The following is a 15,625-nucleotide window of genomic DNA, read 5'->3' on the forward strand; positions in this document are numbered from 1 at the left end:
TTGTGCTGCTTTGTCACTGGTCTTGACTCTGGACACAGTGGAGGGCTGTCACAAGTCTGGGATGCAAAATGGAAACTGGGGAGCTTTAGTTACCATTATCACGAAGTTCCACATTCCTTGTTGGTTTGTGAACTTCACACATCGGGGACAATCCCCTCTCTTTCCCATCTATTTCCTGTTCAGGTCTGACACCTCCTGCCCCCCTTTTCCAACCTATTTTAATTTCTCATCCCCTTTCCTTTGCTCCAGTTGATTCTCCTTATCATTTCCCACCCTCCACCCTTCACCTCTCCTTACCCATTCCCAGAGCAATCCTATCTCTCTGCTTGCCTGTGTCAGATCACTTCTGTCCAGCCCACTGAGAAAACCATCAGCCAAGATGTCCCCCCTGGAGTAAATCCCACACTTGGGAATTAGGATCCCTTCTGTCTTGTTTCCATCCTTTCTCAAGGCATGCCTCAGCACCTCCACACCGTCTCTGTAGGGATGAGCACACCAAGTGAAGAGAGTCTGAGTATCCTCCTCAGGAGACCTCCAGAGCCTTTGAGCCAGAATCCTCTGGGACTGACTGGAAGCCTCGAATGCCTTCTGGGAGGCTGCAGGAGCTGCTCAGCTCCACTTCAATCTTGGTAATGGCATTTTGCTTCCTGACAGGCTCCCAAGCAGCACAGCTGCTGCTCCTCATGCCTGAGAGGCTGCGATGCCCTGCCCGGGCAGAGCACATTGCAGCAGGTCACTGCACTGCTGCTGGGGCAGCGCAGCCCAAGACCCTCCGTGCGGAAAGGCACCGCAGCCCACTCTGCTTGCAGCGGGATGCAGGTCTCAGGAGGGCAGCCTCCTTCATTAAAATTAATTAACAGTCAAATGGCTCCACGTACTTCTTTACACAGGCAGAGCAGTGACTGCAAAATAGATTTTAACTTGAGCTCAGGTCCCAGGGAAGTGAGGGCTGTTGTGGGAAAACCACAGGGGACTGCCAAGGCAGAAGGACTACTACCTCAAACTGTGGTTTCTGAGTTTCCAGCTCTTAACACACTCCTACTTTGTCTTTTGTTACTCTTTGTACAGCTCCAGCAGGAGAAACTGAGGTATCATTTTTATTTGTACAGTTTTTAGCTGTGAGTGCAGGTTATGACCTGACCAGTTCTAAAATTGGCATCTATGTGGTTTATAATTTAATGCATGCTAGAATTGACTGACAGTTGTCCATGAGCTGTCTTGGCTGTAAACACCAAGACCTGCATTCAAAATGTTTTGGAGTGCAGTATATGTGTACTTTTATTGACCCATTCCTGCCATTTCAGTTACACCTTGTGGTGTAAACCTGCACCTTTCTGTCTATTTTGTTCTTTCATTCTTTCCTTTTTCTTCATAGTAACCCATAATTTCCATCTTAGGCATCATTATTCCTTCTCCCTGTACTAATGCCTTTTCACTGAAGTATCTATTTTGAATATTACTCCACCTAACATAACACTCTTGCCTGAATCTCACTGCAACCCACAGCCTGATCCTACAAAGATCTGTGGTTGTGCATAATGTGTGAAAATGAGAGTTACCAGCTTCAGTTAAATGACCAACGTACCTCATGTGAAAAGCCTGTTCAGAACTTTCACGGCATCCCAAATCTCTGGCAGGGGTCTCCAGCCCTCTCAGGTGGTTGGACCTGGCAGCTGCTGCAGGCTGCAGAACACCTTGGCTGGTACCACCAGCAAGAGCAGAGCTCCATGTTGAGATGAAGCTGCCTGGGGAACTTCAGCAATGAACATGCAGCTGCCTCAGTTGAAATTCTCTGCGCTGGCAAGGGACTTCTTTCTTGCTCTTCCTTTCAGTTCTGGGGTATAGAGGCAGGATTCAGGTGATACAACTGAAGACAATGCAGATTTGAGATGGAATCAAGTGAAGTCTTGGGATGCTTTTTTTTTTTTTCTACAAAGCAGCACGTGGCTGCTGTGTTTTTGGTTTTTTTTTTGTTGAAAAAGTCATCTTACCAATTCTGATCCAGCTTGATCATGTATCATCCTCTAATATCAAATCATATCCATGGCTGAGGATGACTTTGTAGACACAAAGAAGGGAAAGACTCTACATACAAGTACATAATCATATATAGTCTTAAAGCCTTTATTTTAATGCAAAATAAACCAGGTAAAATTTATATAGCCATATGTAACAAAAGATCAAAATCTTTGACGTGGTACTAGAAAAAACCTGTCAAATTACATGTTGAATTTCTCCCCCCAAACAATCACACATGATTTTTAAATCAGTTTCACTTAAACACACAGGTATTTTCAGGATCACAAGTACCTCTCTCTCCTCACAGTAACAGAATAGTGTCTTACAAAGCCTTCTTTCCTATGCAGAGATAGTGAATAGCACTTCTGATTTTGCATGTAAGGCTTAAGGACCCTGCAGGACAACTGTGATGGGGAGCACAGGTCTTTTGAGGCCTTTTGAAAGTGCAAAGCAGCCCCTGCTCAGAGCAGAGTGTCAGGATGGGGCCCTGGCAGAGCAGTCGCTAGGATTCACTCACAGCACTAACTCTGATAAACAAATCTGTGATGGCTGGGAGGAAGAGGTAGCACAATTCATCTGTAAAAAAATTAGGCAGCATGTGAAGCGATTTCTAGATCAGGAAGCTGGAGTGAATTGGAATTCAGGACTGTGTGCACTTTTTCAAGGCAAGAGCCTTTTTTTTTCTTCTTTTCTATGCTTAGTTTCCCCCACAAAGGGCAGTTGATATTTCTCTACGCATTCGAGGGGCGCCTAGAGACTTCTGCATCATAATATATCACAGTGGTAATGTCGGCTCACAGGCCAAGATCATGGCTCACTAGTGGGTGGTCACTCAGAAAATCCACAGGCTCTTTTTCTATCTCTTAATCTTTCAACTGCTGGGCCTGGCTGGCCCTGTGCCAGAGCCAAATGCAGGCTGCACGCCACCAGCTCAGGAAATCAAAGCTTCAGCTTCACGTGAGCGCGGGGCTCTCTCCCCAAGTCCTGATGCCTGTTCACACACACACACACACACTCAGGGCTGCTCCTGTGGCAAACCCAACTCTCCCTTCACACCCACCACGTCAGTAACTCTACTGCTGGACTGGCACATTTTGGATGAGGGAGTGCGAGGCAATTACGTGTCAAGAGCATTTCAGACTCATAATTTTCCCAAACATATGGACATATGGGAAAAGAACAACTTGTTACTTAACGGCTCTTTTGGATTTTGCAAGTGTGTATTTTCAACCGTCAGTTGTAGCACCTCGTGAATTCTGCACGGTACATATTTTTCCACAATATGGTGCTAAAATCATACATTTTATGCTGCAGAAAAGCTGACTATATATACTGTAGTTACACATTATACTTTTGAAAATACTGTACTTCTACCAGATATTAAATCAGGAAATGGCAATTTTCTCCCAGAACAATGGCACCAGAGATTGATGAGATGCTCTGTAATACTTTTTGGTCTTGCTCCCCCAGCTAGGTCACACTATTCTTTCCTTCTTCGCTCCTTACATGTAGGATGCATCCATATATTATACTTATAGCACTTTTTTTTTTTTTTTTTTTGATTGGAAGAAGCTCTCTACTGATTTCTGCTTACTGAGCAGAAGCATCAGTTAATAACCTGTTGGGTAAGGTAAGATTAACAGCTCAGAAGGTGTTTGTTTGATCTGTCTGCCTCAACTGAGTGGAGCCGATGCAGTCATGGGGAGCGCTTAAGGAAAGATTCAGGTTACGAGGAGACATTGGGCAGGTCCCTCAAAGGCTATAAATAACCCAGGAGCTGTTTCCATCCAGATTTTATTTGGCCCTGACTCATGAAATATTGTAAATAAGTTCTGTTCACTGTGCTGTGATGCCATTTGAAGGGTTAGTTGAGAGTGATTTACAAAGGCAGTAGCTTATGTTCAGAGCTGTTCTTAATTGTGGCCTGGCTTGATAAAGCCACTGTCGCAAACATTAGTTTCTTTACAGCTGGATCAAATGTATCAGGGGTTATATTTCAAGGAGGGAAAGGAAAGTATTTTAATTTGTTTTTGCTTCACTTTCAACAGCCCTTTATAACACCAGCGGCTATCCTGTGGCTGCCAAGTCCTGGCTGAGTATCCTACAGCATCTGAAGCTTTCTGAGAGAAGTACAAGGCTGTGCAGAGCACGTACATGACAGGCACAGTTTCCTTGGGGAATGCGCCTTATTTATGGAGGGTACTGAGAAACATCCAGCTTTACACCCAACACTCCCTCCAGAGGTTTTTCCCTCCTACATTACTAGGGAAGAGGGCAGAAAGAAATGGAGCAAGAACCAAACGCCCTTGCTTCATAATCAGTTGCATTCCTCTTCCTCTCTCCTCCCACCAAAGCTTCCTCCTGACTGGATTTAGAGCTGTGCCTGCCCCTGCCCCAGGGAGTCCAGCCCTCTATGTGAATCATGGAGGTGCTCCCCCACCACGGAAAGCTGTCTCCTCTCCCCTGCTTCCCAGCCTACTGGTGGGTGGAGGCTGGTGGGAATGCAAGCACTAGAGCCTGCCAGCCACTCAGGCAGTGCAAGCGCTCCCTGTGCCTGAGGGTTACGCCAGGCTGTAACCAGCACCATCAGCAGAGAAGAAAGTAGGCTGGGATTAATTGCTGCTTCTCATCAGGGCCATTACTGGCTGGCAGGACACACTCCTAGCAGGACAAACCTTCCTGGTGGTATTTAACACCTGGGAAATGATCTATGTTTTAATATGTTGCACAGTGAAGGTGTCAAAGTGACATCAAAGAAATCCTTATGCTTAATCCTTGGTCAGGTCACAGTCTTTTCCTGATGAGGAGAGGAGGTTTAGTGACACTCCCAAAAGGCAGAAGTCAAGGAATTAAGGACACTTGGAAATAACATATTTCTAGGTTGCAATACTGCATGGTTTCCTTGTGACAAAATCCTTGAGACAGATCTCTGAGCACTCAGAGCCCTCTTGGATCAGGTTGTGCAGATCCCTGTGGCTGGGGACACACATTCCTGGCTGCAGAGCAAACCCAGGCTGTTTGGGGCAAAGAACTGGGCACGTACCCCACCACCCTGTCCCCCCACCACGGCTCTGCTGTGCTGCTGACACCCCCTCCCCACTCACACCTTCTCTCTTCCTATGCACTGCTGCAGATAACTTGCTACACACAGCTATTCTCACATCTTCCCCCAGGGTCTTGAAGCCCTTCCTGTTACTTTCCTTGTCTTTTCCCTCACCCCTTGCTGTGAAAAGCCCCTTTCCCCACTGACCTGATGGCCTCTGGCTGCAGGAACTCGAGTAGTTTGGCACTTGGCACGGAGCAGCGCTGCCCGAGGCTGAGCTTCCCTCGTGGACTGAGGGAGGCCCCCATGCACAGGAGCCTTCTGGCGGTGCTGGGCTGGCCAGGCCAGGCACGCTGCTGCCAGGCACTTGGCTCCAACACCGCCTGGAGTGGGCCACGAACGGGCTGCCCTGATGGGCAAGGCAGCACCTGACACAGTAACTTAATATGAATTATAGAGTCCATGCCCATAGTCACCTCCCTGGTCACTTCCTTACAGGCCAGCTCCACCGAAACCCCTCAATAACACTTCCTGACAGCAGCTGAGGATCTGGTCTCCAGCGTTTACATGTAAGGACTGCACACTGTATAACTAACAACACTCACAACCACACACTCCCCCCCACAGACATGGTTCTCAGGTGGCTGCCTGTCCTCTGTGAGCCTGCCCAAGCACATGGGATAAGGCTTTTTGCCCTACTCCAACTGCAGCAGGTGCAATAAGAGAAGACTCTTGATACACAAACATCAAAACAGTGAAGGCTACAAAATAAATGTCGCCACCACCAAAAAGGCAGAGGAAGACAGAGGCCAGATCACAAATCTGGAACTGCAGCATCCTTAAAGCAGAACTGTTGGTCAGGACGTGCCTGGATGTGGCCACTGTCTCTGTGGCAGTCCCTTGTCACGACCACGCATTAGATACACAAGATGCCCAGCTCTGCAAGAAGTCCGTACTGCATGCTGTGTTCTCACTTAAAAGGCTCTACAGCAGCACTCTGAAGGAAACTCCAGTGACTCCGCTGCCCTTACACAGACAGCTATGTACTGTAAAGGTGTAACTGGATTCAGTAAATAGCCCTGAGGTGTATTAAGTGTTGTGTTTCATTTCCAGCAGCCACTTTCTATTTTTGAAAGGAATTAAAAAACACTCAACTGTCTGGTACCTCACATACTGAAAACACATCGTACCTCACGCGGCTTTAGTTCGCCTGTTAGAAAGCACCTACGCTGAGCCCAGCTCAGTAAGAACGACTCCAGGTCTGCTGTGCCATTCTTACAGGCAGCTGCGCTTGGGAACAGCTCTACCAGGACGATGCCCGACGGCTCCTCCGGGCCGTGCCGAGGTGCAGTGCACGGCTACACAGCTGCAGTCATGGGGTTCTTCTGCCTGGGCTCCTGCGGCCGGTACCGGTACCGCTCGGGGCTGGGGCCACGGTGCCGAATGATTTCACTGTAGGCCGGTGCTCGGTGGGGCTGCGGAGGGGAAGGCGGCACGTCCTGCCGGAGGGGTCCTTTGTGCTGGTTTGGGATGGGCTGGGCTGGGTAATACTGAGCGTACCTCAGGTCTGCCACTCTTGTGTCTGGCGTGCGGACGTAGCTCCCCTTGGATGGGTGGATAACGGGCTGTCCTCCATGGTAGTAGGGAAGATCTCTCTCTTTGTACATTACTCGTGGCCCTGTTAAATATTCTAGTGGCTCTGCAGGTCCACGCCTGAGGAGGAAAAAACATAATAAAGCACATAAAAACGCAGTCTGCTAGCCCAGTGATATATTATTGTACATACAATCTATGTTTACTTTGGGAGAGGAAATGCCACCTCAAGCATGACAAGTCCTGATGAATGAAAAGCACTTCTGAAGGATAACAAGCTTCCCACCTGCACGCTACAAAAGTCTGTAACATCCAGGACACTGTAGGAAGGGTCTAGCACACATCACAGCCCTTTTACAATGGGGGAGCACTGGAGCCCTTCAGCTCCCAAAGTCAGTCTCCTGTGATCCATTTGCCATAATGGAAACAAAGCTCCTTTAAACAATGCATGTTTGACTGAATCTTATCTAGCCTGAGGATAAACAGATGAGTTGGGTCTGCAAGTCTGCAAATCCCATAAGCTTTACATGCACAAATATTCACGCTTTCCAGGCTATTTCCCACTATTCTGTCCTAATATGTCAGCCTGTAAAACTTTCCAAACACCATAGTTGGAAAAACTGGGGAAGAAACACTAGGGATGTCAGGATACAATACCTGTGTTTAATGGGCAAGTTGCCAATGAGGTTTCAAAAAAATCTGTGATCTAAAAGGCCTGCTATTACAACGGCTCTGTAACTTGTCTGTATCAGTATGGATCTCACAAGCCCTAGTTCACGTGAAAAGCAACACTTGAATGTGTCATCCCCGAGGATGTGCCACAAAGCCCTCTCTGTAGCCTTCTGCATCTTAATTTCATGATTTGCACTAATGAAGCATTGATATTTTTTCTTAGTACAACTTAACTTGTGATACTTTTGAAACGGCAAAAATAATTGTTCTCACAGACATGTCACCAAGGCATCCCCAAAAGTTCAATTTAATTAGGAGTTTTTGCCAGTCTGACTGCAAATGTCTTTGCACTTTGGACAAAACCTCTCATTAACTGCACAGGAAGCTTCTCTGCAAATGAGAGCTTAGGTAAGAAGACAGAGTTTTGTCCCAAAACAGGGGCTGGAAGTATAAATCAATTACACCTGCTCTGTGTCTTTGGGATTGAACTCATCAACTGTTTAAATATACTTTGCACAGATTATGAAAAAAGTCATCATACTGGTACAGCAGATCAGGTGTTCAAAATTTGTCAATGACTCTCTTGTTCACACAGAGATTTTACAAGCATGCTCCTTCTTTCTTAACCTGGGCTCCCAGACTCCGCTGGAACTTGTTTAACATGTAGTAAAACAAAACATGTGGTTTTCTGCTGCACTCATTTAAGCCCATGGGGTAAATCACGGACACAGGCAATGAACAAACATTATCTGCCTTGAAATGAACCTACAATTCTCCTCCTGGAATAACTTAGTGCAAATGTTTCCTGTTTAAAATGGAAAGAGCAAAAGGAAGCATTCCAGGCCTTGGACTTTTAGGACCCTATGCTCCCCTGAGACTTTCTGATTTAAAAACAGAACATTATAAAAGACAGGCACTCCCAGCTTCCCCCCCGCACCTCCTGGTGAGACAGTCCAGACAAAGTGCTGAAGGGCCTGAAGCCACCCTCTGAGATACCAAACCACGCTTAACCAAACGTACTGAGACAATTACTGTCGCTGCTCACACACCTACGCCTTGCAACAAAGCCTAATTTCCAGAGCAGGCCTAAGAGCTGCTGCACATATTTCTGCATCAAGGTTTGTTCACTAGTCAGTCCCATCACACTCAGCTTTAATGTCTCTGTGCACAAAAATATACTTCCAATCATAAAAGGCCCTGCAATGGTAGGAACACAACTGCTTTGTGTCAAGCAGCACACCAACAGGAACAAAGGTCAAACTTACACCCATCACCTTTTAATATAAGGATCATACTCAAAATCCCATACATTGGTTTTTATAAGGTGTTCTCATCAGCAGCTATCATCAATGAAATTCTTGTGGATCACATTAAAAAAGGACTGAGCTTGGAACCTGATCCAGAATTCACTGAAAAGCCAGTGGTAGCTTTTGGACAGAGCTCTAACTGCAAATTGAATTACTCTAAAAAAGCAAATTCAAGATGAATTGGCACCAAAATGATGGCTGAGAATAGGACTGAGCCACCAGCATGACATACTGAGCCTCCAATACACAACTCATGCTTCAAGTGACACCAGAGGTCTGCAAGGTGCAGCAAAAAAGAGGGGAGTGCTCTGCCATCCAGCCCAAAGAGCTGTTTCCAGGAAAGCTCAGCCAGTCCAGTTTTAGGAATCAGTGTGACACTGCTGCCACAGAAGCTGTGACTGTGTAGAGGGTTGTGCACTCAGGCTGCTCTGGCCCGGGACTGTGCTGTGAAGAGGCGCCTGAGCAATCAAAGCGTGCCAGACCCCAGAAATGGCCCCAAGCTGCCTGAGCTAATGCCATCAGATCTCCATTGCTGTTACCTCTCCTGGCTGACTAAATCCACCATCACTTCACATACAGCTTAACACCATCTGTGGCTGTGTAGACAAACTGCAGAAGAACATGTGGGAAGAGCAAAATCTTTCTTTAAAAGATAAAACCCCAAGTTGTTCACTGTCAGCACCAGTTTCCTTTCTCTGAAGGCGACACCCATAGGTGGTGTAACTCTTGAGTGTCTTGCCCAGAGTCATGCCTTAGCAGCTGGGAGGACAGGTTGTACACTGAGACCTGACAGGAATCCGCTTCACACGAAACTTTTAGGAAAGCCTCAGGAAGACAGAAGGTATGTGAGTTATTTTAGCAGCCTTGGGGATAGTACAAGCAGTGATCCAGCCAACGATTAGCAGAACTTTTGCCTGAGTAAAACCTTGGGAAACTGGTCACTGTTCAAAAGGCTGACTCTGGGCAGCATGACTGAGGAAAGTTTTGCAAAAGATATACTCATGGCTGCTCCACACTCTCCAGCTCACTTCCCCTAGTGATCCCAATGGGTGTTAACTTGAGATACACAAGCTACAATGACAACACTTTTTTTCCCTTTTATGACCAGCACAGCAAGTTGAAGCAAAGTTATTTCCTGAGGATTCATTCTTCCTACCATCCATGGCTGGTGAAGTTTATTCTCAGGGAACTGCTCATAGTGCAACCAACCAGCCTATGGAGCCTCCATGAACCTCTATCTGACCAGTCTTAAAAAACAGGAGAAAACTGCCCCTCCCTCCTCAAGTGTGACAAATTAACCATCAGAAAGTTAATCTTTTTAATGTAGAAGAAACAACTGCAAATACCAAGCTCTGGCCGCAGAAATGCTGTCACCATCAGCAATGAGTCAGTGATGGAGGGCAGTTCCCAGTAGGAAGAGAACAGATCCTCTGAACCAACACTCTTCTCACTCGATAGCCCACAGTGTAAAAGTATATCCTGTTGTTTATCCTTAAAGAAATTGCCAAAACAAACCAAACCAAACACTTTCTACTTGCCAGTCCCTTGTAGATGCTGTGCTTTTTCTGCAAGAACGAAAACAACTCCTACCTTTTCCCTTGGCAGACACTGCCACCTCTGAGGAGGTCCTAATGAAATTCTTCTTCTCTCTCTCACTGTTTTTGTTGGCTTCTGATGAGTTCAGAGTTCACAGGGCCATATCACACCTCCCAAGTGACCCATGGTGTGGGGGTCAAACCAATAACCTCAAGTGGAAAATCAGTGACCCAGGGGAGTGATCAAAAATCCACAAATTGGGTCAAGCAGGTCCAGCCACTCAAAAGAACCAGGCCAGGAGCGTGCCCTCTGAGAGGACATGCTGAGTAGGAGCTGCTCTGACCGTCAGCTGTTTTCCAGATTTTTGGCCAGTTGTTTGACCTGGGGATATAGTGCAATTAATGGTAGGCAGAAGGCAGGGAAGCTGACACAACATCCTGGGAAGGAACTGATCTCAGAGCTCACAAACTGGTTTTGCTGGTGGTTCAGCTCTGCTGGGTCCCACTGGAAAGGGCATTATGGATGTGGGTCTAGCTAAATGCAGAGGCTGTTGCTGCAGGAAGCAGCTGAACCAAGGGAGAGAGAAGCACCAGGTTCCACAAAGGAGTGAAACTGGTGGCGCAGTGTGAAAACACTCTTCAAAAATGTCATGCACAACGTGCCCCTTAAAATGTCTGCTTTATTTTGAGGAAGCAGAGTCTCATCATCCTTCCCCTGCAGAGAAATTACAGATCACACACAGACGGTTGTGAACGTGTTTCACTTCATATGCTGGTTTGCAGCTCTACCAGTTTATCTTTTAAAGTGTTTCACAACTGTGATCCATTTTGAGCATTAACAGCACAAAATAGCCTTGTCCCAGTAAAGTAGGTAACTTATGACTGATAGTCAATTAACATGTTGTTATTTTCTCTATGACAAGTACAGCCTAAAGCAGGTTTGTTTTTCTATCTCTGCTTTATTTATCTTCCAAGCACAAAAATTATAGTATTTTCTGGCTTTAATGCAAAATTTTTAAGAGCTTCTGGGGTTATTTAAAATTGAACCGCAGGATTTGGAATATTTAGGTAAGACTTATTTTACCCAAAATGTTATTTAGTCACAGGTATCTGAAGGTTTTAAAAGTCCTAACGAAATACTTTTTGCTTTCTGTAGTTCCTTTTTTTTTTTTTAACCTCCATTTTAGTAATTCTTCAAAACTGTGGAAAATCTTACAGCATAGACTGGCATAAATAGCTGATGCTTCAAAAAAAACAATCAGAAAAAAAAATTACATTTCAGGTTTACTGCATTTCATTGATAACCTCCATTTGCAGGTCACCTTTAACATCCTTCGAGATATGTGCTTGGGCTATCTGAAAGGAAAGGAAAGCAAAATGAAGGTCTAACTGCTTGTGCTGTGCCCCATCACGTTGGGGGTTTGGATTTCATTGTGACAAAGGGTTTTTCTTCCCTCTGTTCTATAGGGAGAGTCACAGAGGTCACCCTCTTAGTACCTGGTAAAAAGCAAGGAAGGGAATGTTCTCTTCTTACATCACTATCTCCTCCTTGCTGCTAAGGGAATATTTTGCAAGGGATATAATCTCACATGAAAACCTCCCTTCTTACTTTGTTAGAGAGTACTTCTTGAAATAAACTTCAAAGACAGCCACAGACTAAGTAGCAAATGGAAAGTCCACATTTGGCTGCAGTCTCTTTCATGTCTAAGCAAGACATTCTGAGACTCTGGGTGATGGCATCAGACAGCCCAGGCTGTGATTAAAGAACAGGAGAAAGCAACAAGATCCTATCTGTGTCCAAATTCTCACTGAAGAACTCCATTGTATGCAGTGTGATTTTGTGATGTTTGCTCTCAGCCAGGAGGATCTACTTTTAAAGAAGAAAAGAGAAGCTGATGTAAGAATTAAATTATGCAAACAAACAATCTTGAAGTATCAAATACATTACACCGTGTCTTTATAAAGCATCTCAACAAACACTAAAAACAATTAACTGAAAGATCATGTAGTGCCTATCTCTCCAGATACAGTATTAAAGATACTGCAGCACTGTTTGTAGTCAGTGGCTTTAAGAACTTGCTGTTGCTTAATATTCAGCATGCATATAACATGAAATAAATAAATTAATGAAATTTCAAATCATTGCAAATTTCAAAGAAATCACTGAGATGCATTAAGGTCGGTGTCTGTGTCTTAATAGGTGAGATAATCCTATAATAAATATTCTTTGCCCTTTCAGATCAATACTTCCCACAGCCAAAGAAAGGGTTTGCATTTAAAATTCACTGGGAATCAAATTTGGTGTCTTAGTGCTGGGAAGAATCTGCAGCACAAGTTAATGCTCAGTGGCTGCTGTCTGTGAGAGAGGCTTGTGCCCCTCAGAAGAAGGCAGATGTCTAGCAATGTCATACTGACCTCAAACACACCATACACACTTTATTTATGGGCTGAGCTGGTGGAGGTGCTTCCTTCTCCTGTTCTTTTATCAACAATACAAGGCTGAAAAATCAGATAATGTAAACGAATACAATCCCTGGCTCTCATGTAGCACATGCCATGCAGAGAGAGCTGTTTTTAGTTTGAGGACTGTGTTTGGAATTCCTTCAGTGTCAGGTTTTCTGTTACCAGACCCTCTTCCCTGGGCCAGGCACGACTGCGGTCAGACTGGATTAGCAGAACACTCTGCAATGTATATTACACAGCTTTGACTTCTACAGGCTTTGCAGACCCATAAAAATAATGATCATTTCATGACCTGCATTTCAAGGTGGGGGTGTGTGTGCGTGTCTGTGTGTGTCTGTGTCCGTGTGAGTGGTGGGTGTATGAGTGGAAGAATCTCTTTAAGGGGAAGAATCTCCTCCCTTTTTAAAGAATTCCTGTTTGGTTTAGAGAAGGATGGGTCCCTATAAGTTTGTTTGAAATTCGAGCAATACATTTCAGATGCCATGCAGGCAGACCTCATTCTCTTCCCTTGCATACAGTTTTGCAAAGTCTAAAGTGGTGCTAACTGGCCTGAACAGAGGAGTTTATATGCACAGTTTCTCTCTCTCTCCAATATTACAGCTTAAAACATTTAGAAACAGTTAAAGCACCATAATCGTAGCAGGTAAATGCAGAGACGTGTTTATATTTCTCTAGTTGAAGTCCAGCCTTAAAGCAGTTGCAGAACTAAATCCTTTACTGTTTGCAGAGGGCCACATTTTGAGGTGTTGGGCCCCAGCGGCTCCCTGGGCCATTCTTAGCAATTGGAGACATTTAAGTGTCACATTTGCTTTTACATCTAAGACCAAGGGTACAGTTTAGTCACATACTAGCTTTCCATGCAGGGGAGAGACTGCAGAAACATCTGTAAGATAGGCAAGCAGTGTCTGATAGGTTTAAAACTTTAAATACAACTTATTTTGTATGCAAGAAAATAGACTGTTCTCAATCCCTAATGGAGCAAACTATGTCACAGATTGGTTAACATCAGAATTTAGAGTACCATTTAATTAAACTCCCATCAGCAGCCAAACCATAAGACAGTGTTGCTGCTTTGCTCCAGCATTAGTTTATTTTCCACAGCAAATCTCAGACCAGTTTCTGATAATCTCATGCTGCAGGCAAAGCTCCTCTTTCTTTCCTTCCCTAAATCCAACCTACAAGTATAGGAAGTGTGACAACCAGGATTAAAGCCCTCCAATCAACAAAAACAAAACCCGAAATATGCTAGCTGGTGCTCTATAAATGCCAAAAAAGCATTCAAAACAACTAGTGCAATAATCCTTCCTACTCAACTCCTCACTTGTTTTGTTCATATGCTCTCAGGCATGGTACATCTTTTCTACCAGAAGGCATAAAATAAAGCAGCACCTATTGAACAAGACATCGCTATTCTGTGATCTCTTCAAGCTTAAAGGGATCTTAAGTAGATTGGTACTTTAAGTAGCAAGTCATTACAACATGTGTCATTTCAGATGTTACTCATTATTCAGCACAACATAATGCCGTGTGAGTCATTAACCTCTGGGCACTGGTAACCTACTCTCAATGCTAAGCAGTCATGCTTGTTGCTCAGGAACCCCCATGCTCCGTTGGGGAGAGACCTGGCTGCGATTTTAAGGTCCCTTTGGTCTTTTGTTTTGCAGATCAGTGAGGACCAAAAGCCCTTCCTATAGACTAAAAGAGTTCTTGGCCTTTGGTCTTCTGAGTCACATTTTTGAGAAGAAGCTGACCAAGTTACTCTGGAGGGGAGAAAGCTTCTTTTTAAAGGAAATATGCCTCTTAAGCCAGCAACAGAAGCAGCTGTTTAGGTTTCTCAGTTGAATTTTGCATTTAAATGCAAATTTAAACTAATACAAAGAAGTACTGAACATGAGCAGAACTGCCACCAGTGGAGTGAGATGCTGAAGTGAAAACTGTGCTATGATAATACTTGCACTGTCACACTGTGTGGCAGCTCCCAAGGGACAGGGGGACCCCGCTGCCCCTGCCAGCTGCTTCCCTCAAGAGTGGGCAGTCTTTGAGAAGGGAGCGAGATGCAGAGGCAAGACTCCAACACAGGCTTCAGGGCAGCAGCAGCACAAAAGCCAGAAATACTGGCTGGATGCCTTTGCCTCATCCTAACCCCAACTGGAGGTCTCTGCTTTTTTGAAGGTTATCAGAGTAGAAATTAAGGAGTCTGTGGTGGTTTAGGAGCTTTTAATTTGATTTTAAAGAAATTCTGCTGCCATAGTCAAAATTGCTTTTCAGAAGGAATTGATCACAGTCCAGAAGAGCTCCTCCCCAGCAAAGAAACCTCGGCCCTTTGCCTACCATTCACAGCACTACTGTTATCCACGCTGGTTTTGTGAAGTGCTTTCAGAAATACATAAACTCAAATGCTACCCTGTTCTCATTTTTCATTTGAAATGAAGTTAAAGCATGCTGACCATTCAGCTGTACTATTCAAATGATTTTCAACTAATAACAGGAATCATTGAAAGAATCTTCCTAAGTAATAATAATATGGACCCAGGTCTTTACTATTCAGCCACTGGGACCTTAACATGCTGTCTGATCTTTAGTGGGCTAGTAAAAACCTGTAAGAAGTGGTTATTAACGTTATTACCAAGCTTTTAGGCTTTTCTTTTCTCTTAGAGCATTTCTCATTTAAATTAAAGCATTCCTTGCAGCACTTTCTCCCACTGCCATGATGAAGTATGGCTGTCAATTCTGCCTCCAATGGCACAAACTGGGTAGTAAAACCATGCTTCAGTAAAAAACGAATATATAGCAGATTTTTTTTTCCTTCATTTTGTTTCTTTCTGGTCCAGACATTCTGTTAAACTCACTACGAAGTATCACTCTTTTTTTCCCCCCTTTGCAACAAAGGCAAAGCTCAAGAGCCAGAGAAGAAGGATGGCTGTTTGGGGGGGGGGGACGGGGTGAGAGGGACCTTTAAAACAAGCAGCCCTTATTTCTTTCTTCAGGCAGTG

At 44.7% G+C, this 15,625-nt stretch overlaps 1 protein-coding gene across 2 annotated transcripts in view; it reads right to left on the minus strand.

Moving 5' to 3' along the window:
• Positions 1 to 2,108: 2,108 nt before the first annotated feature.
• PARD3B (par-3 family cell polarity regulator beta) overlaps positions 2,109 to 15,625 on the minus strand; it is a 392,276-nt gene continuing 378,759 nt past the window's right edge. For both annotated transcript variants that reach the window (XM_063400372.1, XM_063400371.1), the window contains one exon: positions 2,109 to 6,775. In XM_063400372.1, the coding sequence (XP_063256442.1) occupies positions 6,421 to 6,775 (355 nt within the window). In that variant the 3' untranslated portion in view covers positions 2,109 to 6,420. The remainder of the gene's footprint in view (positions 6,776 to 15,625) is intronic.

The sequence above is a fragment of the Prinia subflava genome, chromosome 6 (genome assembly GCF_021018805.1).
Source record: "Prinia subflava isolate CZ2003 ecotype Zambia chromosome 6, Cam_Psub_1.2, whole genome shotgun sequence".
NCBI lineage: Eukaryota > Metazoa > Chordata > Aves > Passeriformes > Cisticolidae > Prinia > Prinia subflava.